At 40.7% G+C, this 25,490-nt stretch overlaps 1 protein-coding gene across 2 annotated transcripts in view; it reads left to right on the top strand.

Moving 5' to 3' along the window:
* Positions 1-25,490, top strand: part of CREB5 (cAMP responsive element binding protein 5) — a 235,365-nt gene that overhangs the window by 126,745 nt on the left and 83,130 nt on the right. The window contains exon 1 of one of the 2 annotated variants that reach the window (XM_040084101.2): positions 8,345-8,393. The exons of the other annotated variant lie outside the window; for it this stretch is intronic. Within the exon in view, the coding sequence (XP_039940035.1) occupies positions 8,347-8,393 (47 nt within the window). The 5' untranslated portion in view covers positions 8,345-8,346. Of the gene's footprint in view, positions 1-8,344; positions 8,394-25,490 lie in introns of those variants that run through there. 2 annotated transcript variants of the gene reach the window in all.

Raw genomic sequence — 25,490 nt, 5'->3', positions numbered from 1 at the left:
GTGCTTTAAACTGAGGTTTGCTCAAAGGGAGAGAACTGTGTTGTGTTGAAAGGGAAAGGGCCAGGTGAGGGGAGGCTGCTTGTGGAGCTACACAGTGTCCAGAATAGTCCTGATTTGGTTTAGTGCTATGTTATCATTAATGATGGTAGGGAAATTATGTCAAGTCCTGCTGGTGACGCAGGCTTTGGAGACATTGGCGATACCGAGACAGACCTGGATATCATACAAAAGAAAACAAAAAAGAAAAACCAACCCAAAAAACATGGATGAGCTTTGAGTACTGAAGTAAGGGCAATGGAATGAAATTCAGTATTAAAAAATGCAAGGCTGTGCCTGGGGGGACTAATAAAAATTTCTAGAAACAGAAGAAGAAGCTGGGAGCTCATCATCTGGAAATGTCTGTGTAGGAGGAGGACTCATGGATCTGTGTAAGTGGTCATGGAGTGGCAGCAGGCTTCTGTGGTGATCTGCTCATTTCCTAGGAACTTGTACTTGTAAATAACACTGCATCAGGAAGATGGCTTTCAGAGGGGATGGGAAGTATTAGATGGCATGGTGGATTGATCTGCAGCTAACTTTTAATACTTATGAAAACATGCTAGGGAAGGTGGGAGAAGGTTGCAGGAGGAAAACTAAGGTGATTAAGGGATACACAGAGAGGGTTGACATGTTCAGTAGAAAGGGCTGGGAAAAAGGTCCTTGCAGCAGGAGTCCAGGCAGATATGAAATTACATTGGTAAAAGCCAGAGAAAATGATGTTGCAACCATTGACGTGCGGGGTGATGAGACATATGTTCCTGTTATGAAGCAATTACAAGAATATATAAGCCCTGAAGTGTTTTCAAGCTAAATTCAGGTTGGCATTCCATGCCAGTTAATTAACACACAAAAGCTTGAACATAAAGAATGAAGACCGTAGAAAAATTTTAAAGCCTAAGAAATTGAATTCATGCTACTTGAAAGGAGGAAAGAAAGGAAAGGTTTTGGGCAGACAAGAGAGAAAGAGTAAAGGCTAAGGATTTGGAAGGTTAAAAACTGACAGGACAGATCCCAGCTAAGAGGAGAAACTGACTGAAGAGCTGCTTCTCTTGCATCAAAACTATTCAGTTATAATCACAAAAATGTTCGCTGACATTATGTCTTGGGTTGTGAGTGAACTCTGCAGGTTCTCAGATGAGTTAGTCATCATTGTTTTAATCTGTCTATCCTGTTTCCATAATAAATATATTTTTTCCCTTTAAACTTATTTAAAGTTTAGTTTGTTAGTTGTTTGTTTTTCTTTAAATTGAGCTGTGGATTATTTTTCAACCTGGTACACTTTTTCCAATACAGAATTTACAGAATTGCCTCATTTGTATGGGCTGCAGTCACTAAGGACAAGCAGAACCATCTTGGTTTACACAGCAGCAGGAAAAAGCTAGTGCTAGAGGGTATCCCAGCAGAAGACTGTGTAAATCTAATAGAAACTGTTTATGTGGAATGTGTATGTACTCACTGTGTACTTCAGAGTACATGCGTGATACTCATTTATTCCGGAGTTTGTTTGGGTTTTTTTATGCACGAATGGGAAAGCTGTATGTTTTGATTCGTAGAAACTGATGTTGAAACTAAAGCAGCATCCTGCACCACAGAATGTGAAAGTGAAGTTAGAAATTATTTCTCTTTCATTTATCATCACAGTAAAACTAGCAGTGTAACTCTAATTCTGATGCTTTCCAGTCAGTCCTGAAAGGATTTATCTGAGTGTTTTAATATGTTTGGAGTTAATAGATAGCCATACTTTTTCAGAAGAAAAGCATTGGAAGACTAAACAAATATGCAAATCCTAAAACCCTAAGTGGGTACAGACGGACCTCACTTGATTTCAGAATGGATCTATCAGATAATGGTTCTGTGGCTGGAGAGGTTCCTGTGAAGGAAACTGAAATGGGACCTTCCGGTTAAAAAAAAAAAAAAAAAGGAAAAGAAAAAAGGAAAAAACATTAATTATTCCCTTTTAAAATATCTGGTCATGTAATAGCTTTATCTTATCAACTACAGAGTTTTAATTCTTATGGCTGACTTGTGACACTGGAAACTTCACATCACATTATGTTTCAATGAAAGGCACTACAAAGATGGAATTCCAGGCTGGACCTTGGTTGTGGTTGCATCTCAGTTTCCGTGCTGCAGAGCTGTGTGATTTTTCAGAAACATTAAAAACTTCTAATTTGCACAAGAAGATGCTGGCATTTAGGTGTCAAGATTCTGGATAGAAATTAATTTCAGATTCTTAGATAAGGCCAAGTGGAAAATGGTACCTCCTGGATCATGAATTTTTATCATTCTGATAGTGATTTAGTGCTGTAAGGCCTGTGTGTGAGGATGAACCATGATCAACAGAATTACTTGGCTACTTGTAATTCATGGAACTCCAAAGCTTAAGTCAGTTTGTTCAGCAAGAGTCCAGAAAAATTTCCTAGTGGATTGTTATAGCTGTTCATTTTCCAGGAGGAAATATTGTAATATCAGCTGGATTGCTAACAAAAGAGGGCGTATCTTTAAAAACAAGTTATCTTGTGTATGTTTTTATCAAATAGCACTATGAATTTGTCCTGCTCTAATAAGGCTGACCTGAGTCCATGCACTCTCCTTTTCCAGTTGGAACTGAGTTCCAAATACTTGCCTATTCTAAAATAAAAGTTTAATTAGAACATTAATTATTGCTATCATGCTGAAAAATAAAGATGAGAGCTTACAAAAATGCATGGAGATGACAATTTAGGGGAAGAAAAAAAAATTGGTTCAGTGCTAAAATTTGTTTTAGAGCTGCACTATTTATTTTTCACTGCTTACCATACTCTACTTCAGAGAACATATTTTTAATTCCAGCATTTAAGTTTGCTCTTTTAATCCAAATTTTGTTATTTTAGCTTACTTTTCTGTCTGCCAGAAGTAAAATGAGGAAAGAGCACCAAAACCAGATCCTTTTTCCTGCTGCAATCTTTGAGATGCCGCTATAGGTGATAAAGTTTTCAATGTGTCCACGACAAAACCTGAAGAGTTTTGACCAAAGTTTAAGGTATTTGAGATCTAGGGTCAAGATATTTAGTGCAGATGTATGGCAAAGCTTTTTTGAGCAGTTCTAAAGAGAGCAGTGGCTCCACATTTTGACCAGCACATACTAATTATTTGTTAGAGTGATTAGAATTGCAGTGGGGAAAGGGAACATCCTATTCATTATGCATGAATATTAAAGATTAGACGATGTTTTTTATCTAATTGCAGCTGTTTTCTTCTGTCCTTAGTCAACATCTCCCCTCTGCACTCCCGTGTCATTGGTTGGCTGGCCGTGATCCCCCGTGTTAGGGGTAATTGCACCACATGACTTTCAATGGCTGGCCCGCAAGATGCTTTGGGATCTTTCAGGCTAGAAGGTCCTACTGAAATGTAAAGTGCTATTAATTATTTTGCATAAATTGCTACATTATTTGTCTTGGGTATTTGCGGTTTACAGCTCCAGTAAAAGAGGAGGCTGCTCACACTGCATGACTCAGTGATATGTAACTGGACACAAAGCTCTTCCCTTCCAGGTCAGCCATTTGCCACTGGCCCGTGGCTATTTGGCAAGTGTAAAGTAAGTAGCCTGTTCTATTTCCTAGCAGTTGAATGTTCCCAATACAACGCGCCCCCCATGATCCCAAGTGGCTTTAACGTGCTTAGAACAGTTAGTGGAAAGTTTTTCTTGAGATCAGTCATAAAGATTCATTGCCAAAACGTTTTGGGGAAGTCTACTGGCCATTGTGCCCATTGCACATTTCCAGAGAAGTTGGACCCAAACTTTGGCAGTTCTTCATTAAGTATTTTCAGTGAGGGCTTTCTAATTTAGCAGCACGTTTGAGCATGTGTGTGAGAGAGATCTTTGCTCCGGGTTTCATTTAGGCTTTGTCCAATCCAGTGTCTTAGAGTGCTTATGTTCAATAAATCTGGGGCGGTTCTCACAAAAGGCATTTCCAGATATTTTATTTCATTACAATTTGGAGAGTTCATAGGAAAACCTTTGATACAGCTCAATGCTGAGCACATTGATCTGAGTCTTCTGAAACAAAGAATGTCCTTTTCTGAAGAACCAAAGGGACTTGGGAAAATGTGCCCCATTTTCTCACTAGTAACTTGAAGAATCTACTCTTAGCACTTCTTTCCTTTAGTTTCTTCTGAAATTGTGGATATTTACCTTTTTATGTCCTTGCTAGTGACAGCTAGCCTGCCCAGATGGCCTCCCTTGTGCAGACATTTGTGCAGAATGTCCCTCTGTCCACTACAAAAGCATGGGACACCCAAGTTGAACTAAATGCTGAATACCACCACATGGGTTTGCACTGGTCTGTAACTGAAAAGGTTCACTGGAAGCAATTTGCAAAGAAATCCTTAGGAAACCACCTGGATGGTTATTTTAAATTAAAAAAGGAAGAGATGCCACTTAAAAAAAATAATTTTTAATACTGGGTTTAAGGTTCCATACATGTGATAGTCATTAAAGCTTATTTAACCCTGAAATTATCTGGCCTCTTTAATTCCACAGGGACTGTAAGGCTCTTGGGTCAGAAATGAAAAATAATGTCAGAATGAAAATGAGACTTTCCTGAGTGCAGGACCATTATTATAGAATATTTTCTTAATCAAGCCTCTTTAAGTGCCAAGCAGTGGAGGAAAAAAAATAATCAGGTCATGCTGCTTTTATCCACAGGATCTTTGCTGATGCTTTGGGCCACTGATTGACATAGGCAAAAGTCAGTCCCAAGGGCTGGATGAGACACGCTCACCTAAAATGCGTGTAGGACCTGTGATTCGTCCGTCCACAATCTCAACTGCAGTACACCCAGTTCCTTTACACAGTACGCATTTGGGATAATCCCAGTTCACTCTGACGCTTGGGCTCTTAAAAGTCAGAGCTTTCTGGTTGTTGAGACTGGAAACTTTCAGCAGAAGCAGTGATTTTTGTCAAGTTTCAGTTACACCAAACATCTGTGGTGTGCCCCACCACCCTTTCCCCAAGGATGAAACATTCTGCAGGGAGGGTGTTGCAAGAATTCCTGAACTAGACAGCTAAGCTGGAGTCATAACTGTCCTGGCCAGGGCCCTAGTTTGAAGAAGGCTCCCACTAGAATTAAAACATCCCATAACTCTCATCACAACAGACCTATTCTTGATGAACATGGAAATTTAAGGCTGGGGTTGGAATGGGGGGAGAATGAAAAGACAGACAAGTAAACAGATAAAGAGGGAGCTCTTGCATGCAAGTGGAATTTCCTCTGAGCACACGACACTCTTTATCATTAACTGGTCTGTCACAGGAAGGAAAAGGGGAAAACAGTGTTTCCTGTTAGGGGGAAGAAAAAAATCAATAGGCTTTGGAAATACCTGCCTGGAAAGAACTTTCTGTTTTCCCATCAGCAAGAACAAATAAGCTTTTAACTCCTTTGAGCATGATCTCTGTTTTAAAACAGTTTATTTCTTGAAATAGGACTTCAGTGTAAACATGTAATTTAGAAATGCAGTTCAGACTGCTTTGATCTTTCTTGTTCATTTCATAAAATGCTCTTAGTCCTGGAAATATCTTGTATAAGACACTGTTTTGAAAGCAGTTTAATTCTGAGTTTGTGTCTATGAAAGTAAAAATAATTAGAAGAGCCATTTGCCATACACACACAGTAACTCCTGCGATATTAAGATGCTCACAGATGGGCAATGGATCTGCTATTCCTTCTGGTGAACAAAATTTTCATTTGGAAAGAGAAGATTTGCCAAGCAAGTGCTCAGAGCCTCAGGAGGACAATGAATTACCCTGCAGCTCCTGCATCATCTCTTTGGTTGCATTTTGCTTTGAATATCTACAGTGGTAGAAGTGTGGGGTTTTCTGAAGAGTGAGAAGAGGCCCAAAGAGTGCAGGAATGGATGTATATGCACAAGCAGCCCCGTGGTAACCTTAGTTGCTCAGGGTAATCCTTCTTCTCTTTAGGTGGCAGCTTCCTTCTTTGCAAAGCTGGACCTGGGGATTTAAAGTTGTGCCTCAGCTGTTGCCACATTCCCGTGTTCTGAGCCAGAGATCTGTCCTGGGCTCATGACAGTGTTACAGCAATGTCAGTGGATAACTGAATGAGCAGAAGCTATGTAATGCAGCAGTATAAATGTAAGAAGACAAAATAAAAAGAAGGAAGGAGGGAAGATGACCACTTAGACATGCACAGAAAAACGGGTGGAAGTTTCATCTTTTCAAATGGAGAGGGAGAAGTGGGATAAGCTTAAGATCTAACTACCAGCAAGGCTGGAATTAAAAGAGGGCTTTAGGAATGATCTAACTTTTATTTTATTACATGACAGAAGACAAAAAATCAATAGCTGGTAATTCAGACATAAATGAGTTATACAGGCCATTGACACAATGGACCAAACTTTATAACAACCACATCTGATGCTGTCAAGCCACAGGCTTCAGTGGCGCCAGTAATAATTATGGCTGATCACCTCTAATTCAGAGCTGCCTTGCTTGATAAAGGTGTCACTCTGTGTGGCTGCAGCATCAGTATCAATTGAGGATGTCATCCAGCAGGTCAGGTTGCTGTGGAGAACTGTGGTTTTTTAAAATTGAATAGGGCAAACCCTTAGTTTTCTCCTCCTCTCATTCTGTTTGTAAAAATCATTTATATCTTTAAAAAATCATTTGAATTCATGACTGAATCTATTTGAATTCAAGATCAAACTATGACAGAAGCTAATAGTGTTGATCCATAGAAATAAACCCTAAAGATAATTTAAAACCGTAAGAGTATTCTCAGAAGGAGACTTCGGTACTTTACAATAATCTCTGTTGCACTGCTGCTGTGATCAATTAAAGAATCCATCCCCAAAAAAACCTCAGTGTGGTAAAATGCGGCTAGGCAATAGAAATTGATTTTCCATAAACTCGCATCATCATAAGGAAGAAAAGGAAGCACACTGACTTTGCTGTTTTCCTACTGTTTTCTAAATTTGGGGGGCATAAGTACACCCACTGAGTGTTGGAAAACTGAGTTTCTCTCAGAGATATGAGGTGTGAAGTAGCGTTGTGAAAAAAATTCTTGATCTATAATGAAAAGAGACACTTTTAAATACCTCTACGGTGTTCCACGTGCCATTAATACTTACATCTGCAGCTTGATGTTGAAACTATTAGTCTTTGAATTGCTCAGGGATGTTATGTGTGCTTAGACATTTTCATTGATGATGACAAGGATAATAATGATGATGACGATGATGATTGTTACATAGGCTTTGCATTCTTTTGTGGACCAACCGCTTGGTACTGCATTGGCTACAATCAATTGGGAGTGATGAAGAGTGAGAAAGCCCCCTGTGGGGGAGGACATGAGAGGTATTTCAGCCACAGCCGCTGTGGCATTTAGCATCAGGAGTGCTTTGATGAGGCAGAGCACCTTGCACCACATAGCTTATCGCTGCGTGCGTGGAAGTTTATTATAAGCTCCATTTAGAAACATTCTCTATGCTTAAAGAAACCAGCCTTGTGAGAGAAACGCCGGACAGGCAATAAGAGCAGCACGGCAGTGAGTTAGTTATAAGCTTGCTGTGCTGTATGGCTTTTCTGGTACTTTTTTCGGTTCTGGGGGTAGAAGGTGCCTTGCGCCTGTGTGTTTGCATACGGAGGAATACGGTGCAAGACACAGCCCCGTCGTTTTCCTTCAAAAACCTGAGGCTCAGTTCCAGCTGTGCTCCGCTGAAGCAGAGAAATCCCGGTCAAAGGCATAACCCGCAAAGCTGCGCTCTCCATCTCCCAGACCCGCGCACACACACGCTGCTCCCCGGCTTCCCCGCTGCCCTCCCCAGCTCAGGCTCCATCTCCTTCCTCTTCCAGTGGCCGCATCTCCCCGATGCGGGCCTTGGGGAGCGATGCAGGATCTTCGGGCGATCCCCAGTCAATCCTGGCAGCCCCGTCCCTGGTCCCAGGGTTTTCCTGCGCTCCGGCAGGCAGCTGCGCAGGCCCTTCACAGGCAGCACTGTTTCTTTCTCTGTTTACTCGTTTCCAATGGCAATTGCACCACCGAGTCTCAGTACGTCTGGAACTTGGCCTGGGGCTGTTTTGGTTACATTGAAGTTTTTGCTTCAGCGCTGCCAGATTTAAATGGTGACTTCACCAGCACTGAGCTAAAAAGGAGAAAAGGGGAGGAGGGAGGTAGTGCAGCGAGCGGGAGCGAGGGAGAGGGCCAGGGCATTACATCATCGCTTGGACGGGAATCAAATGGGAAGGATATGACTCACTCGGGCTAGTTAAGCTTTGGCTCAAGTTCTACATACACTCATTCCAGGGCTCTCATGTTCTGCACCTCAGCAGGGAATTCAGGCTCAGTGATGTCCATGAGGTTTGTTTTTAATTTTCTTTTCCTTTTCTGATTTCTATATAGTTTCCCCCCCTACTCGCCTTCCTCCTCCTCCTCTCCTCCTCCCCTTCCGAGTCCCCCTTTCCCACTCTTTTCCACTTCTACAGAGTTTGTTTTCTGGTGCGTGTAACCTCAGCTCTTAGGAGCAGAAGCTGTTTTTTTTCGACCAAACCAAGCCCAAACAAGAAGCGCAGCAAACTTGAGAGAAGTTTGGTAGTTTGTTGTGGTTCGGTGTCCCCCCCCCCGCCCCCCTTCCATCATTATGTTGTTCCTAATCGGAGGAGACAGGGAGAGAGTTAAAATGCGGGAACCAATGGCTTGGACGGTGATGTAATGCTGGAACGGCAGGGTTGTTAAGTAATGTGAGAGGAAGGGGGTCAGGGTTGCAAAGCATTTACCTGCTGTCAAGGGGCTTTAAGTTTATTATCAATTGCAGTGACTGTAACTGGCTTCAGACTGCACTCTCTAATTATTCACAGACTCCCCTTTTTTATCTTTTATTATTAAAAGTAAAACTATATTACGGTATTTAAAAAAATGTGATATTATCACAGCTGCGAATTATTTTCCACCTTTTTTTTTTTTTTTTTTTTTTTTTTTTTTTTTTTTTTTTTTTTAATGGCTTGAAACTGGATGTCTCTTTCACGAAAAGCCCGGAGAGAGCAAAAAGAGAAAGGCAAAAAGGGGTGGTTCTTCGAGCGTGGCTGGCGAATTTGAAACTGTTTGAAGAAAGCAGTTCAGCCTCTGCCTAGCAGAGCGAGTAAAAGCTTCTACTGTTGGAAATCCACTGTAGAAAATAAAGCGCTTAAGGGAGGCAGTTTGCAGAGCTCATCTCAGCGAGCCTCAGCTTTTCATCCCTAGCACTTGTCAGCAGTGTTCTGATCCTCAGCTTACCCCGGGCTCGTGGCTGTCCTGCCTTTGCTGGGACCGCGGAGGTCCCGACCCTGCGCAGCAGATCCCCTCCTGTCCCCGTGCTGCTCTCCAGAGCTACCAGGGTCATGGGCCACCTGCCTAAATGGATTTCCTTCACAGGACAGAGCGCTGTGCTTGCCTTAATAAGTATGTCAGTCTCCCAACAGACCTTTTAGTCGTTTTCCCACGTAGCTAACAGCTTCTAGGTCTGGTGTGGAGCGAGGAAAGGTACCTCTTCCCCGAGTTCACTGTGACTACTTTGCCCTTCGGGTGGGCCACAGAGTTTAACGCTGTGCCCGTGCTCGGGCACTGGTTGTGTTTAGATGTGGGATGAATGCGAGCTATCAGGTGTGTGTTGGTGTCCTGAGGATACCCGTTCTGCTCGGAGGAGCTCTGCATCAGGTTTCTGTGTCAAGAGCTCTCTGCTCTTAAGGTATGACTCTCAGAAATGCCTCTTTCAAAGGGAATTTTTGTCTCTCAGGGAAGCACTGTATTGGTACCCACTGGAATTACAGCGGACTACAGATTTGCTTGGTTAAGTAAAGATAGCCTTAAACATGCTTTTGAAGGTTTAGAGATTTATTTATTTATTTATTTATTAACAACCTGTATTGGGGACTGACAGAGAAAAGTAACAAGCAGTGTTGTTCTGCAGTTGGTGGCAAAATTCCCCCTCTCAAGAGGCTCACAAGAGCCCGTGGTCACCTCCTGCCTTCCCTTCCCTTTGGTAACCATCATCAAAGCCATCTTATGTCGACCTGTTATATTCCTGCACTTTATTTGCAGGTTTTCCCTAAGTGCCTTGATTTTCAAGCTCCTCAAGCACAAACAATTGCTCCCAGGCCAAACCTATATCATTTGAGTGCCCAACAACATTAGGACCACCCAGCCCTGATCCGTGTTGCAGTGCAGATATACCATATGGACTGGATTGCACAGTGCTCCGTTGAGGAGGTGTGGGTTGAGGAGGGAGCTGTGCTGCTGCAGGAGTTCCCGTAGGATTTCTGACTCATACTTTCTCCTAGAAATGTTGGGAAGTGCAGCTCCACAGACCATCAGAATAAAGAATAGTGGATTCTTCCCTTTGCCTGCCCGCTTTAGATGCTGGGATGGACTTGTCTTCACTCTTTCCCTTCCTGCCTTTTCTGGCTGGAGACTTTGTTCAGGAAAACTCCATCAGTGTTGTCCTAGGGTAGTGCCTAGCCATGCTGGCAAGATGCTGGGCAGAGGATAACAGACTGTCACACTTAATCTTTCCTCTGCAGAAATGCATTCCTGCTATTTCTTTTATAAAAACACATGCAAAATATGCTGCGCAGCGTGGCCTGAAAGTCTTTGGGTATCAGATTGCATTCCACAGGGGATCAGAGTCTCACTTGTCTGGTACTAGCTATTAACGTGTCACCTGTCTGGACGGGCAGCAAAAGAGAACGTCTTGGTGCTCTGGACAGTGTGGACTGACTGAAGACCCTGCTGTTTACTCAAACTTTCACAAATTACCCACCCTGCTGATTCATGCTCGGTGAAGTTAGGTAGAGGGTGTAAAGATGTAAATTGTCCTTGCCTTTCAGGAGTGCGCTACAACCCTAAGTTACAATTTACTGCTGCTGCTTCACTGATTTCAACACAGTACCACAGGAAAAAGTTGTAAAAGCTTCTTGCAAAAAGCTGCAGTTGTGAATTCCATATGCATACACACACAGGTGTGTGTGTGTATATCGGTTGTTGAAACAACAAAACATAATTAATGAGGTATAACTGTCCAGATGAGAGCTGTGGTTGTGCTTGACAGGTGCTTTTGAAATGCACGTTCTTTTTGGACAACAACAACAAAAAGAAAGTAGCTGCCCATTTGGATTCCTCTGCGGCTAGTTCCTGGCACCCAATGTGCAGGCTTGCCAGTGGACTTGCAGCTTCATGGTCAGAGGTCAACAGCCCTGACAGTCAAGTTCCACGCATTTGAAGCCGGGTCTTCTGGCAAGAGGATTTTCTTATTGAAGGATGATATCTCTAGGGACCTAATTTTTAAACAGCAGCCAAGAGAAATGTGAACAGTACTCTGAAAATGAGCATCAGAAGATAGATTCAGAAGCCCATGTAACCTGTCAAACAAACCAGAGGCCAAACGCACCAGAGCTTGGGACTGATGTTTGCACTGGAGAGCCAACTGTGCGTGGTCGGCCTGTGAAGAAAGGCAATCTGCTCCTAGCAGAGCCTGGCTGGACGAGTCCCAGTGAATTTTCCCCACCGAGATCCCAAGTAACATTTCCGCCTGCGTTGCTGAATGTGTGCATTGGCAGACTATCTGCTCTGTAAGCTGTGTGATATTAAGCCATAATGTGGTGCTCCTTAGCTGGTCTCTGCATGCACAAAAGAATTGGGTCTGTTGTTGCAGTACAAAAGCAAGAGGTAAATATCAGACAGCTTGTTTTATTGCGCTGAATGTGATCCCTCTGCTCCTGAATTCCTCAGTTTTTGTAGCTCTAACTTGAGACCTTTCCCTTGAACCTTTCTGGAAGACTTGGTTGATGTTTGTGAAGCCCTGTGAAGCTTTCAGATCTGGTGTCCTATGTGCTGGGATCAGAGCAGGTCAGGTGTTGGACAGAGGTGGTGGCAGGGCTGGCCACTGGTCAAGTTTTGGACACAGCAGGCAGGAAGACCAAGTTGTTTCCTGCACTTGTGCGGGTGTGCAGGGGCAAAGTGTCCTCCTGCGCCCTTCTCCATCCCTCTGTACTCTCACCTTCCCACCCTTCTTTTGTTCATCCTGCACATGCCTGGGCCGTGTTCAGCCCAAACTGTTGAGATCAGCTTTGCTGAAAATTACACCTCAGATCAAAATGTGATTTAGGTTCCTCCAGTGTGAAGTGAATGCTGGGTCTTTCTCTGCAGCTACAGATAAACCAGATAGGAAGGTAATTACATCTCATTCCTATCTGACTCTCTTATTTACCATAATCTCTTTTAATCCCTTTGATACTCATCATAATAATGTTAATCTTAATGAACTCATTTGGTATTAATGCGGATGTGATTTGTAAGTTCAGAGCAGGCTTGCCATCCTTGTTTAGTGTTCATTAATATCCACTTAACTCTGTTTATGCTCTCTTTCTCCTGCAAATGGACTTGCATATCTTTGTCTTCCACCTAGATGATGTGGCAATTTCCATAGTGGAACTCTCTTTCCACACTCAGGTTTGTATTTCCTTTCTGTTCTTCTTCCTCCTTACAAGATCCCAGAGCAAAGAGCTGTTGGAAACACTGCATCCATCTACTAGTGGCTCTCTGTACCCTGTTGCATAGTAATTTCTTCCACTTTTGACTTCAAAATTGAAGTAAACCTTATCCTCTTATTTCTCATTCATGTGGCATTTCTTCTTAGATCGCTTCAGAGATATTACCTTACTATAGCCCTCATTTTATTGTTTCCAAGGGTGAACAAGTAAGAGACAAAACCCCTTGTCTTGGCAAAGAGACAAATTATTTGTTGATTACTACCGTACTCTCCCCAAACGCTCTGTTTATGGGTGGGGTACCTTGCCCAAACAGTTTCCAGTGTGACCAGCCAATTTTAGTGAGTGAGGACTACATGTGGATGTTGAGCCTGATCCAAAGCTTATTGCAGTGAATGGGAGAGCTGAGTTGATGGGCTTGGGATAAAATCTGTGGAACTATCCTCTTTTCAGTCCTTTGAGCACATATTTTCCAACATCTCTAGAACTGGAATGTGCCCTCTTGAAAAACTACTTGTTCAGCCACAGTGATCCCAGAGGCTGATGAACCTTGGATCTCTATTAATGTGTGATTTCCTCTCTACATGGGTGCTTGTGTTTGTTTTTAAATGTGGCATGGAATTTTTGTGTTGTGGTGCTTGCTCCCTCTCTACTTCCTCCAAACACATTTCTAATGCCTGTATTGTCAAATAGCATGAATTATTTTTCAGTCCCAGTGACACACATTTTGCTTTTTAGGTCTTTTGAATCCTGACAGAGCCAGGAAAGTATAATTTACTTAGCACAACACTGTTTATTCCATCCTTATTTCCATTCTTTATTTTATGGCCTGATGTTTCCTTGTAGCATCAACTTCCAGTGTTAAAACTAGTATCTCCATTGAAAATATACAACTTTTAATTTACTGAAAGATTTCTGCACTTTGTAATAAAACTAGCCCTTCTCTTGATAAAAACTGCTAAGTGAGAGTGAGAATCATAGTCTCTCAGATCAACACAAGCTGTATTTCTGTGGTGGTCTTTATTTTTACATCATATCTTTAATTCAAGAGCATTGCAGGATGTTTTGAAAATCACAGCCAATAGTCAAACATATTAAAGTTCTGTATTATTATAAATATGAGGTGTGTTAGTGTGAATAACAAGATGGAGAGTTTTACTACAGATATCTGTAACTCTTGTGCTGTTCCATGACCACAAAGAATATGGGCAATAGGCTTCAGATGGGCACTATTTTCTACAGATCCGTAAATCTATGCCCATTAGCAGAAGAAAAAAAAAAAAAAAAGAAAAAAAAAGTTAATTTTCACAAGCTCTGTCAAAAGTAATGTCAGTTTAATGTTTTACCACACTGGAAAAGCCCATCAGCACCAGTAATTTTATATGTCAGATTTAACATGAGCTAGTTTTTTCCAAATGAAGTCTTACAAACCAGAACAGAAAAAGTGTGCTAGACCAGATTCTTCCTTGACCTCAGTTTAAGGCAACTCAGTATCACGTCAGAAAAGTTCCAGTACTGTGTTCTTTGTTATCATTTGGTTTCCAGGTCAAAATGAACTTTTCTTTCACTGCAGCTAAGGACCTGAGCTCTATTTCTCTTGTATCACAGAACTGCAGGAATTCTCATAGCTCTGTATACTTTTCAGTTTTCTGATACGCTTTGAATAAGTGAGTTTCTTTAGAAAACTCATGTAGAAATAAGGTTGTGCTGAAAAATCAATATAAACACTAAATTAAGGTTCATTTTACAGTTTGCCTGAATGACCAGGTTCCTTGCCATTTGAATCCAGTGCTGCCAAGTTATCTCCTGTGGCCATTAGTGTGAAAGAGGGATGTGCTGCACAAAGTGCAGATTGGTACACAGATCTTTGTATGTGTGGATCTATTTGTGCATGTAGGGGGTATGTGTGTGTGTTAGTGTGTGTTTTTCCCCATCTTTGAGACTGCAAGGCAAAATTAACTTCTGCTATTCCTAAGGAATCATACCAGAAAGAATTTATCAACTGAATAAGATTGCAAGCTGCACGCCTTAAGGTGGTGATATTGGTATATAAATTTGATTGATGGTTTCTTTCTTTTTGAAATTGACACTCTATTAGCACCCCTCAGCTCTCCCTCACATTTCAAGTTTTTCTTCAAGAATGAGAAATCAAATTTAGGACATTGCTGTGCATCACTAGGTGTTCGTTTTGACTTTTTACTTGCTAACCTTGTGCAGAATGGAACTTTTCCCAGCTACTGCAATTCAGTAGATATTCTAATATTTAGTAATTGTTAAGCCATTTCATTTAGTTTATACTATTTTGACAAGACTTTGTAGTGCCCTATAAAAATACATGCAGTACATACTTCACGAAAAGTAAAAAACCTTACCAGCAATATTTGAATTTATAAAGGTCTTCTTAGGAAAGCAAAATGCAGCTGATAGAAAAGTTTCCAATGAAGATCAGTAATTATTAAAACTTGAGCTTTTGGCAACATTTTTTTTTTCAAGAGAAATTGGGATTTATTTTGCTGACAGATACCTTTTTTGTTATTTAAGAAAGGTCTTGAAAAAGAGTATTTTGTACTTGCTATGCGCTGAAAGATGATTAAGCTTTGTATATTTCATTTTCTGTTTGATAATTCAGTGTCACTTCTAAAACGTTCTGTTAATTCTGATTTGTTTCTTTGGGCAAATGTCCAGAAAGTGTGACAAGTAACAAATGGTAAAGCAGGCAATAATACTCTGGCATCTGCACGTGTTACATTCCGGAGTTTTAAACTTTGGTCTCACCTGGTCTTGCCCAGGACAAGTTCTTGATTGAAAGCACAGCCAGCTGCAACTCTAATACCTCCTTCTTTTTTTTCCCCCTCTTAATAGATAGTTCTTTATCTCAGGGAGACTTGTTTTAAAGGTGCAATGCTCCGATAACAGGATGTTTTGGAGTGTAGATCGGGTTGAGCTGGATGAAGGACGGGTCTGTGGCTTCCCTGTGTAGTACTGAGCACAGGAGCACTGAATTTCAGCGGCACATCTGCACTGGCATGTTTCTTGTGCAGAGTAATTATCAAACAGGACAAACATTACATATAATAATTAACTGATTGCCTTAGGGTCAGATATTAGGGTTTGCCCAAACAATCCCCAGAAGACTTAGAAAGATCTCTTTTGTGAGTGTATTAAAAAATGTTTGCACCCAGCCAGAGCTGAGGCAGTTTTGGGAGAAATCTGCTTGGACTGTTGGATAAATCCAAACAAATGGGCACCCCAAAACTGCACACATGTTCTTGTGGAAGTCTGCAGTGCCTTACTGGAAGGTGGGTCAGTTGCACAGAGGACTGATGGCATTATGGACATCTTAGGCTTAAGGGAGAGAGTAGCTATAGAAGCAGAGACAAAGGCAACTTGGTTTATTTACCCTGAAGAGATGACTACCAGGGCACCTAATTGCAGCCTTTAGCTGCTTACAGGGTAGTTGCAGAGGAGACAGGGTCTGCCTCACTTTGCAGCATGAAGACAGGAGACAAACAGGCTCAAGTTTCAGTGAGACAAAATTCCATGAGACGTAAAGGAAGTGATGTTCTAGCAGAAGAACTGTGGCAAGACGCAGCAACTGGCTGGAGACAGTCTCTGCTACTGCAGGTTTTCATTCTTTGTCTTAAAAAAGGCCCCCAAGCAGCCAGCTCTGATACTGCATTTAGTCCTGGCTGGAGCAGGAGGTTGGACAAGGTGACCCTCTGGGATGCCTTTTGACTGAAACTGTTCTCTGGATCTGCACTGAGCAATGATGGCAGCACGAGCTGTCTGTGCAGTGGGTGGAAGCAGGAAGAATTTTTATGAGCAAAAAGCAATAAGAAAAGCAGAAGGTGAGATAAGAACATAATGTCATCTAAAGCATACCCTGTGCCTGCTTGTGTCCACCTTGACTTGAGAAATAAAGAGTGCATGCGCTTGATGTAACACTCTAAATGTGGACTCTGAATTGCTCTGTGCTTCAAGGTGCTTAATTTCCTAACTTTCCCATCACACTGTAAGTGACAGGCACTCAAGTTTTAGTAGATGCCTGATAAACATGCAAAGATAAAACAGTGATAATGAAAACCAGCCATGTTTTTGGTTGAAATGTTAGGCAAAATACAGCCAAATACGTTTTCAGTTTATAAGCAGGTAAAGGGATCTTTTTCTCTCCTCAACTAAGCATCTGAAGGTTTTGCTTATAGTGAAGAATTGCAAGAGAATTCTAAAATCCTATGAGAAAATCCATCTCTGATGTTTTTCCGAATTAGTCAGCTCTTTACAAGTATCTTCCCCCCCCACCTCTTTTTTCTTTATTTTTAAAAAGGTGATGGAATTAAACCATAACAAACAAAACTTTTGAGTCGCCCATGGAAATTTTCAGCATGTTTTGCAGAACTAGGAGACAAGCTTTGTCCATAACCATGTGAGGGCTCCATTTGCTAATATCCCTGTGAACTCAAATGTATGTTTTACAGGAACTTAGCTAGCTAGCAAAAGCTGTTCCCTCTATAAAAGTAATGGCAGATTAATGTCTTTTTGCAGTGAACTCCCTGTATACCTTATCCTGCATTCATATTTGTCCATTAACTAATGATTATCCAATATTCTGTCACTACTATCACAAGTAAAATCAAGCATGTTCAGTTATTTTATTATTGCAAAATTAATAATTTATTATCAAATAGAACATGAAGACTGAGGATCTGTATATGACTCTTCACTGACAAAATTTTCTGGAGTGGAACTGACTCGATCTTATATTCGTCTTGAGCTAAAAGGCTCAGAGAAGGATGTTCAAATTTATGAAGTTTCTAAAAATTCAGTCTTAGAGTGTACAGCCCTGTTCTCACTACGCCCTTGGCACCTTCTTTATTGTCATGCATTCACCTTGTGTGCAAACTCCTTTTTTGTAATCAAGATAAGCTTTGTCCTCTTAAAGTGCTGCGCCTGACGCTTCGGTAAATGTCAAAGATGATTTTGCACTGCTGTTGGATGCAGAGCAAATCACGGAATCTGGACGTGTGGTAAAAGCTTCCTGGCTGGAAGAGCTAATCTCCTTGGAAAACAAAACAAAAAGTCCCACACTTTCCTGTAGAATATCGTATTTTCCCTTGAAAACAGCATTCCTACCCAGTTAATTTATTACTGAATCTAATCAGTCTTTAAGATAGCTTTGAAATACCAGTGTTAGTTCTGTTTTTCATTAATACATTGATATTGATGTTCAGGTTTCTAACTAGATGTGAAAATCAGTTAGGAAAAATCTAGGAAAGAAGGTGTAAAAGAGGAATGAGTTGGAATATTGGATTATTTTTAATAGAGCAGGAAATGAATAAAAACTGACAGATTTAAGGTTTCTTTTGTGTTATTGGTGTGCTATGCAGGTGAGGCATAACATGAACCAGTTTTATGTGAATAACAAGCCGGTTGACTTAGTGGCTGAAATTAAAAATAGTAATTTAATTTAAGTCAATATGATTTAATTTCTTAATTATTCTATCCAAATAAACAACACGGACATTTTTGTGTTTTCAAAACAATTACATTTTTAAAATAACTAAGAAAATGTACAGATTTAATGTGGCATTTCAAAATTGAATGTTTAGAAATGCTAAAAATTTCTGCTTTACCAGATATTCTATTCTTCTCCACTTCCAAGATTTATGAAATAAAATTTGTTAGTGAATTTAATATTTTTGGTTAACCTGAAAGTGCTGCTCTAGCATTTGAGCTTGGCTGCAATTTTCTGCATAAATCACAGCAGTTAGAGTGCAAGTGATTTCGCAGTGATAGAGTATATTTAATTTGCACATACACTGTAGATAATTGAAGTATCTATCCTCATGTAACTTCAGGGGTTTGAGTTGGTATCAGGAGCCTCTATAAAAAGCTTTCTGTCATTTTTAAAACAAGTGTGGCACCATTCTCATGATGAAAAGGGGGTTGGTGCAGAAAAGGCTTTTGCAACTTAATTTTTTCCAGCATATCTTTGTTCTCGGCCGATGTGGGTTTCAGGGCCAGCACTGCATTGTGCTATACTTTCGTCATCTCTTCCACGGTAAAACGAACTACAAGTTACTGTGGCTGAAGAAATCTTGCAAGGTTTGTAGAACTGAGGAGTATTAAAGGAGGGCATGTAATTTCATGTAGCTAGATGATTGCAGGATTGGAGACTAGATGTCCATAGAAGATGATTTAAAAGAACTTTTTTCACTGGTGACAGATGCCCAGATGTTCACTTTTAACAGCATTTCCAATCTTTCAAGACCTCTGGGAAGGAGCTTCTTTTTGTGGAAACCTAGTGACATAAAGAGTAAAATAGAGAGTTAATTTTTCTCTTCAGTGCCCTTATTCCCTGGAGTTTCAGTGACTTGTTACTTTGTCTGTCTGGGGTTTTGATGATTTGAAATTCCAAAGGGACCTGTGACGGTTTTCATTTTCACATGGTGCTAAGGACTCACGTGGTCAGTAGGGCAGGTGTGACTGGATGCCCACAATGTTTATTGCATTTGAAAATGCATGCATGCATGCAAGTTTTTGTTCCAATGGGGTATTCCTCAATTATTTTTTCTTCTTCCGGTAGGAGTCAGAAGTTAATGAGGAAGCCCATAAACCTCCATTTTAAGATTGCATTGTTTAAGTCATAAAATGAAGGTCCTTTGGGTGAGACAAAATGGACTAAATATTAAACACATCATTCAGAATGATTATTTTTATTGAATGGTCTTTTTTTCTCAGAAAAGAGCACAAATGGAAAATATGTAATCCTCTGTCTAAGAGAAAATCTATCAAGACCTGACAAGTTTTCAGTTGTTTTTTTGTTTTGTTTTGTTTTGTTTTGTTTGTTTGTTTGTTTGTTTTGTTTTGGTGAATAGCAAGGTTTGGCTATGATGCACTTTCATTTGGTAAACTTTTTGATGTGGAGTTCTCATTTTGTTATTTCTCTTTGTGCTGGTCCTTGATATGTTGCTTAAAGAAATGTCTGAGCAGTTAAACCATATGTTTATATCATAGCTCCTGATGTCAAAATTTTAATTGATTTTCCTATATTCGGGATTAGGAGGGGGCTATATCATGTTCCACTATGTCATAAAATCAAAAATATTTAAAATATGTTTCAAATAAAATGAAGGGGGAGAAAAAAAAATGCTTAACTTAGAAAAGATGTGGGATTCATTAACAAAGGAAAATACTGGCCACGGACCAATGGCAAGCCAAATGTTTTGCCAGCAGTTTGCAGTTCACAGTCATCATTGCATGTCACTCCTCCTGCTGCACCAGCTCCTCCAAACATATAGGCCTTCCTTTTAAAGAGAAACCTGTCTGGTTTGAGTTGTATAAATTAATCTGGGTTTACTTAGTTTAAAAACAAAAATATAGAGGGCCCAATTTTATTTCATTATGCCCGTGGGTAAAGCAGTCCAAGGTAATTACAACCACAGTGCTTGTTGCTCTATCTTAATTAAAGAGGGTTTTTTTGCACAGAGGTTTTTGCACAACATAATAAAATAGTTTGTGGTCTGGCTAGCCTCAGTATCACAAGAGTGTACTCACTTGAGAAATTGTGCAGCTTTTCCAAAAGCTGAGGCCCTTCCACTGGAGAGGAAGCATGGAGCTGCTCAGCAGCTCAGCAGAGCACAGGTAGTTTACAGTAAGGGCACCATTGTAAATCATGCAGCAAACAACCTTTCATACGGTCTCGTACACTAAGTGGTAGGCTTGTCAGCAGCAATGAATCTGGACTTCAGTAGGTCTTTAAGCAATGATGTGTTCCGCAATGTGCAACACTGGTTACACACCTGTAACCAAATCTCTTATTTTTCCAAGCTTCCCTGGTAGTGTTTTGATTCCATTCCCCCCTCCCCACCCCCACCTCTCTTTTTTTCTTTTTTTTTTTCCTAAGGGGTGTGTCTCCTTTGCAAATAAGTCGTAAATATGACTTATTGCTTAGCAAATAATTTTAAAGAAAAGGCATCAAAGACATTTAAATAATGTACTTGGCATGCTAATTAAAAAAATCTCTGGACTCAAATCTCAACAAGCATGGGTGAGATGGCCTGTTATTAGGAAAGTCAAAGGAGGCATGTTTGCTAGTTGAATAAATCAAGTAGCGTTGTAAAAACACTGTCTCGGGGATGATTAAGGGTAAGTGATTTTCATTACTATGTTAAGTTCTCCTTTCTGTTGTGGTGCTTTTTATATCGCATCAAGCTTAGCTATTTACTTATGCTGCTTTAAAAAGCCCCAGCCCCTCACTTAAATCATGACCTAGGGCATCGATCTAGAAAGACAGCAACCCAGCTAACTTGACTTAATGCTCAGGAACCTGACATGGGTCCTTCCTTTGTGAGTTCTCTCTACAGTTGGTAAAACTGACTTAAGTTTTGCAAATATCAGTGGACCAGACCCCAAAGTGACTCAAGTCAGAAAAATTTTGCTGCTTTCAAAAGGTTTTCCTCCCTACCTGGTGCTAGTGGTTTCCTTCGAGTTGCACAATTTTCCATTTTCATAGATTAGAATACTCTGGTATTTAGAGCCACCAGTTGAGCTGAGCCAGGTCATAGTTGGGCTTATTGGCAGGGGCACAGTTCACAAATATTTATGAAACTAGCAGGAAGGATCTCAAGGTTGCCGTAAGGAACATCAAAAAGGCCCTCAATGCCTTAGTGAGTGACAGGCCATAGATTTTGTGTGTTTCTGTTGGGGGCATGGATTCTCCTACAGAGGGACAGGTGAGTTTAGCTTCAACTGCTTGAACTGGCACAGGGACACCTGAGCTTGCATTTATGGAGCAGGGAATGCCAACAGGATGTGCACTGTACCCCAAGACAGGACTCCAGCCATGGGGAGGACAGCCCTCAGCTGCGTTTGGGCTGCTCTGAAGCACCACTAGCAGTGGCTTCCTGCAGGACAAGGGGAGCTGGAACATGTGGTGTTTGGCAAGGCTGAAGTTATCTTCCAGCCTCCTTAGGCATGGCTCGGGCCCTCAGCAGCCCTGACTACATCGGTCTGGGCGTGTGCTTATAGACAGCTGGACTTCCTAGAGATCTTCAAGCCTAGAATTAACCATGTGTAAATGAGGAGAATTAGCCTAGAGGTGGACCAGAGAGACTTCCATCCTCCACTCTTAAGTTCAGAACATGAAAATACTGGCTTACTTTCCACTCTGTGTGGCAAGGTTGAAGCAACAACATCCAAGTACGCTTCTAGGATGCAGCTGCCAAAGGAATGTTTCACAATGAACACGGAGGGGCATCCCTGTGTCAGCCTCAGCTGAGGTGCTAATGATTTCATAACCTGTTCCTTCATTATGCAAGCTATAATACCTGCTGAGACTGTTCAGCACGGGAGTGCCTGCTGCCAGGGCAGGAGCCAGGGGGAAACGGTGGATTGACAGTGGGTTTGCATGTGGAACAGATCTCTACTGTGTGTTTTACATAGTTTGAAACTACAAGAAAACAGCCACTTTCTATTTCCATTTGCATTAGAGGCTTCTTATGAATATATGAAATAGACGTTTATTGCGACCATAACCCTACTACAAATTAAAATCAGATCCCAAGTCCCCTGTGAAAAAGAAGCTCATTATAACATGTGGAGATGTCAAAAATGATAGTAAATGACACTTAACTTTAATTCCCAAGCACTGCTTATCCCTAACTTAGGGTTAAATCTACACTGGAAATAAGACCAGGAGCTAAGCAAGGTTTACAGGGGTGGGGGATGTCCCAGTAGATGTATAGCCACAAACTGAAGAATAAACAGCTGGTTGTATGTGTCTGCCAAATACAAAGTGTCTGCTGCGTTTTCTTTTCTCAAGTCACAGATTACCTTTGTTACATATCCTGCATGGACTGGGTCAGATTTATATGAGGTGCAATGTTGTCGATTCACATAGTTTGTTGCTATAGTGAGAGATAAAGGCAGATTTCTGGTCTAAAGGTACATGTATTCCTAAATGCTTAGTTTCTCGTCAAATTTTATGTATGAGCCATTTTAAGGACATGTTATCTGATAGGCTAATACAAGATCTAAATCCATGCTTCACAAAATACAGAGGCCAGGGGAAAATCAAATACAAACATGCTGATCTGCAGTCTGACTTTGCTGCTATTCTTTATGCTCATCATATTTGCCTTTCCCAATTAAAAAAAAATGAAGTAGGACAACAGCAGAAAATGTGGAGTGGAGTGAGTAAGCCATGGCTTCCGACCCCTGGAAATCAGCCATACTCACTGCTGTGCAAATTCCTGCTGCTCTCTGAGCTGAGATCATACTGTTGGAGATGGCAAGTGTATAGAGCACAGATCTGTATCTTTTCTTCCATTGCTAAATATTAACAGTAAAAAATAAACGCAGGTGATGCAACAGGCTTTGACTGGGTCTATTTATGTGACTGTTGAGATATTTTAACCAGATCAGTAAAATGTCTGGCTCCCTGTGACTAAATTGAATAGATATGATAGTGTAAACTGAGTGGAGCTGCCACTTAGCTATTTAGGAAAAGTTAACATTTTTTAACATGTTCACCTGCAGTGTATTGACGTGTCTCAGGGTAGGTGGGACAAACACTTATTTTATAGGAGACATTTGGAAAAGGACACATTTCCATTATTCATCTGCTTTGTCCCCTCCCTAAGCTGAGAGTCCTTTTCCTCTGCCCTTCCAACTGCTCTAAGCAGTTAAAAAAAAGGAAAAAACCTACAAAACCAACTAATGTTTCTTGAATGTCAGCATGCACTGACTGTCAGGCCAGCAGGACAAACAAATTGTATTGTCAGAGGCTTTCCACTGACAGCTCCAGCTTACCCGTTCCCAGAGTTTAAATCTGGAAACTCTTGATGCAAATGCTGCGGTTGATTCTGGTGGCTATAGTGGTACTTCACTGAAAAGTGGAACTTTGGATTTGGGGTTTTGTAGCATTGGGAGTTGGTGGGAGTTGAAACAATGCTTGTATTTATGGGAGGGCATTTTCAGTCCTGCGTGTCTACAGGAGACTCAGGCCACGTCTAGATCCGTGGCATTACTTCAAGTGTGCAAATGCAGCAAGAGAGCACCTTCTAGCTTGGTCACCCTGGCCTTTTTGAAGTACTTTATGCAAAGATCATTTCCTCCTTGATGAATTTTTGTGTTGAGAACCGTGGGGTACAATATCTTAAAGCTGTCCAGTACCCACAGAGTTTCAAAATTCACGTGACTCAATTTTTGTCCCTGCTGATCGTAATGCTGCTCTTTTACTTGTCTGGCGTGGCAGTTTTGTAGTAAAAGCACTGTACCAATGTGACAGTTATCAAAGGGAAAAAAGTGGAGGAAGAAAGAAACAGTTCAAACCATGACTATTCATGGAGTATGCATGAACACTTATGGTTCATGTAAAGACATTAAATGAATAATTAGCAGTGTGTTAGTTTATACTGCAGACTCTTGGAAGCTGGCAGGATGACCTGAGCTTTATCTACATGACTCTCTACTGACCATTAAGCCCTTTACTTTAAACTGGTGCAGAAGATTATTTTAATCTTCAGTGCAAAGTTCTGGTTTGGGGGAATATTTCCTCTTTAAGACAGCATTTCTTTCAAGACAAAGATAAAATAAAAACCCTCCAAACAACAAACAAACAGAAAAACCCCATCTGCAAAGCAGTAAACCAAACACATCTGTACAAATTGGGAGGTAAATATGTAAAATAATCTTTTTCTTTTCATAGTGTGATGTAGCATGTCATTAGCAGGCATTAAGTCAGTATACAGGGTATAATTTAGGAAAATGTCTTCATAGGGGTCATGCCTTTTTATGGGTCTCATTCTGTTGTAAATGAATGTATGAGCAGCACTCCTGTGAACTTAATGGCAAGAGCATCGTGCCCAAAAGAACATCTGCCACCTCTCCTCATCTTTTTCGACTCAACAGTATGTGCTGCACAAGGCCAATAGGCTGAACTGGACAGTGGAAAGGTGCTTTGCAGATCAGCATAGGCTCCAGTGATGGTATCAAGAAGAGTAAGGGTAGAGTTTGGCCAGTGCTTTCAGGAGGAATTTTGTGAATATTATGGAGATCCCTCTGCTTCACTTCGTAAGCTAATCACCACCAGGGAACAGGAGAATTTACTTGGTAGCAGTCCACAGATGTCAAAGTGGAAGATGAGGATTTTTGTTTTCTTTTGAAGCATCAGACACGGATCAGTGTCGAAGCTTGTTTTACAACTGGATGTAGTGCATGTTATATACTGTCTGTTTATGGAGTGTGCGTGCATGTGTGTGTATGAGTGGGGTTCCCAGTTGGTTTAAATCCATTGTCTTTGGCAAAGCTGTGTGCTGTACACCATTGAGAATTGGCTCTCTTGCTGTTGATGTATTCATTCTATTCTTGTTTTCTCAAATGATTGTGTTAACTGAGCTGCAGGTCATGAGATCTCTTTTTTTCTTCAGGTTTATATTTCCTCAACAGTAATTTAGTCATAAATAAGCATGTTTTGAAGATCACCAGACAGACTAATGTGGGAAGATTTTTAGGGGAAAAGTTTTGAATACGATTTTTGAATATTGATTGTCTCATTTTAAAGAATAATTCAAAAGATAACTTGGTTAAAAATTCCTGGTTAAAAAAAAAAAAAAAAAAAAAAACAACTCAGAGATACTTACCTTTTAATATTTTATTCAGTTTCCACCTGCTTCTATTTAGAACATTTCATAACATTAACTATCCTTTCTTCTTTAAGCTAGAGAGTAAAAAAAAAGTGTGCTTTGGTATTTGCATTACTGGTCACTTAGACTTGCTGCTTTTTCTCATGTATATTTGCTGGTTTGTAGGCATATTTCTTAAACCAAGATTTAAGATTTACATGTTATCTGAAATTTGATCAATAACTTGAAAGGCTACTGTAGCCACAATAAGAATGAAAATAACCCTGAGCTGTTGAAAATTCAGCTTGGAGCAC

Source organism: Hirundo rustica, chromosome 1 (assembly GCF_015227805.2).
Source record: "Hirundo rustica isolate bHirRus1 chromosome 1, bHirRus1.pri.v3, whole genome shotgun sequence".
Lineage (NCBI taxonomy): Eukaryota > Metazoa > Chordata > Aves > Passeriformes > Hirundinidae > Hirundo > Hirundo rustica.
The sequence above is the reverse complement of the archived record's forward strand: the minus strand, read 5'-3'. Positions and strand labels throughout refer to the sequence as shown.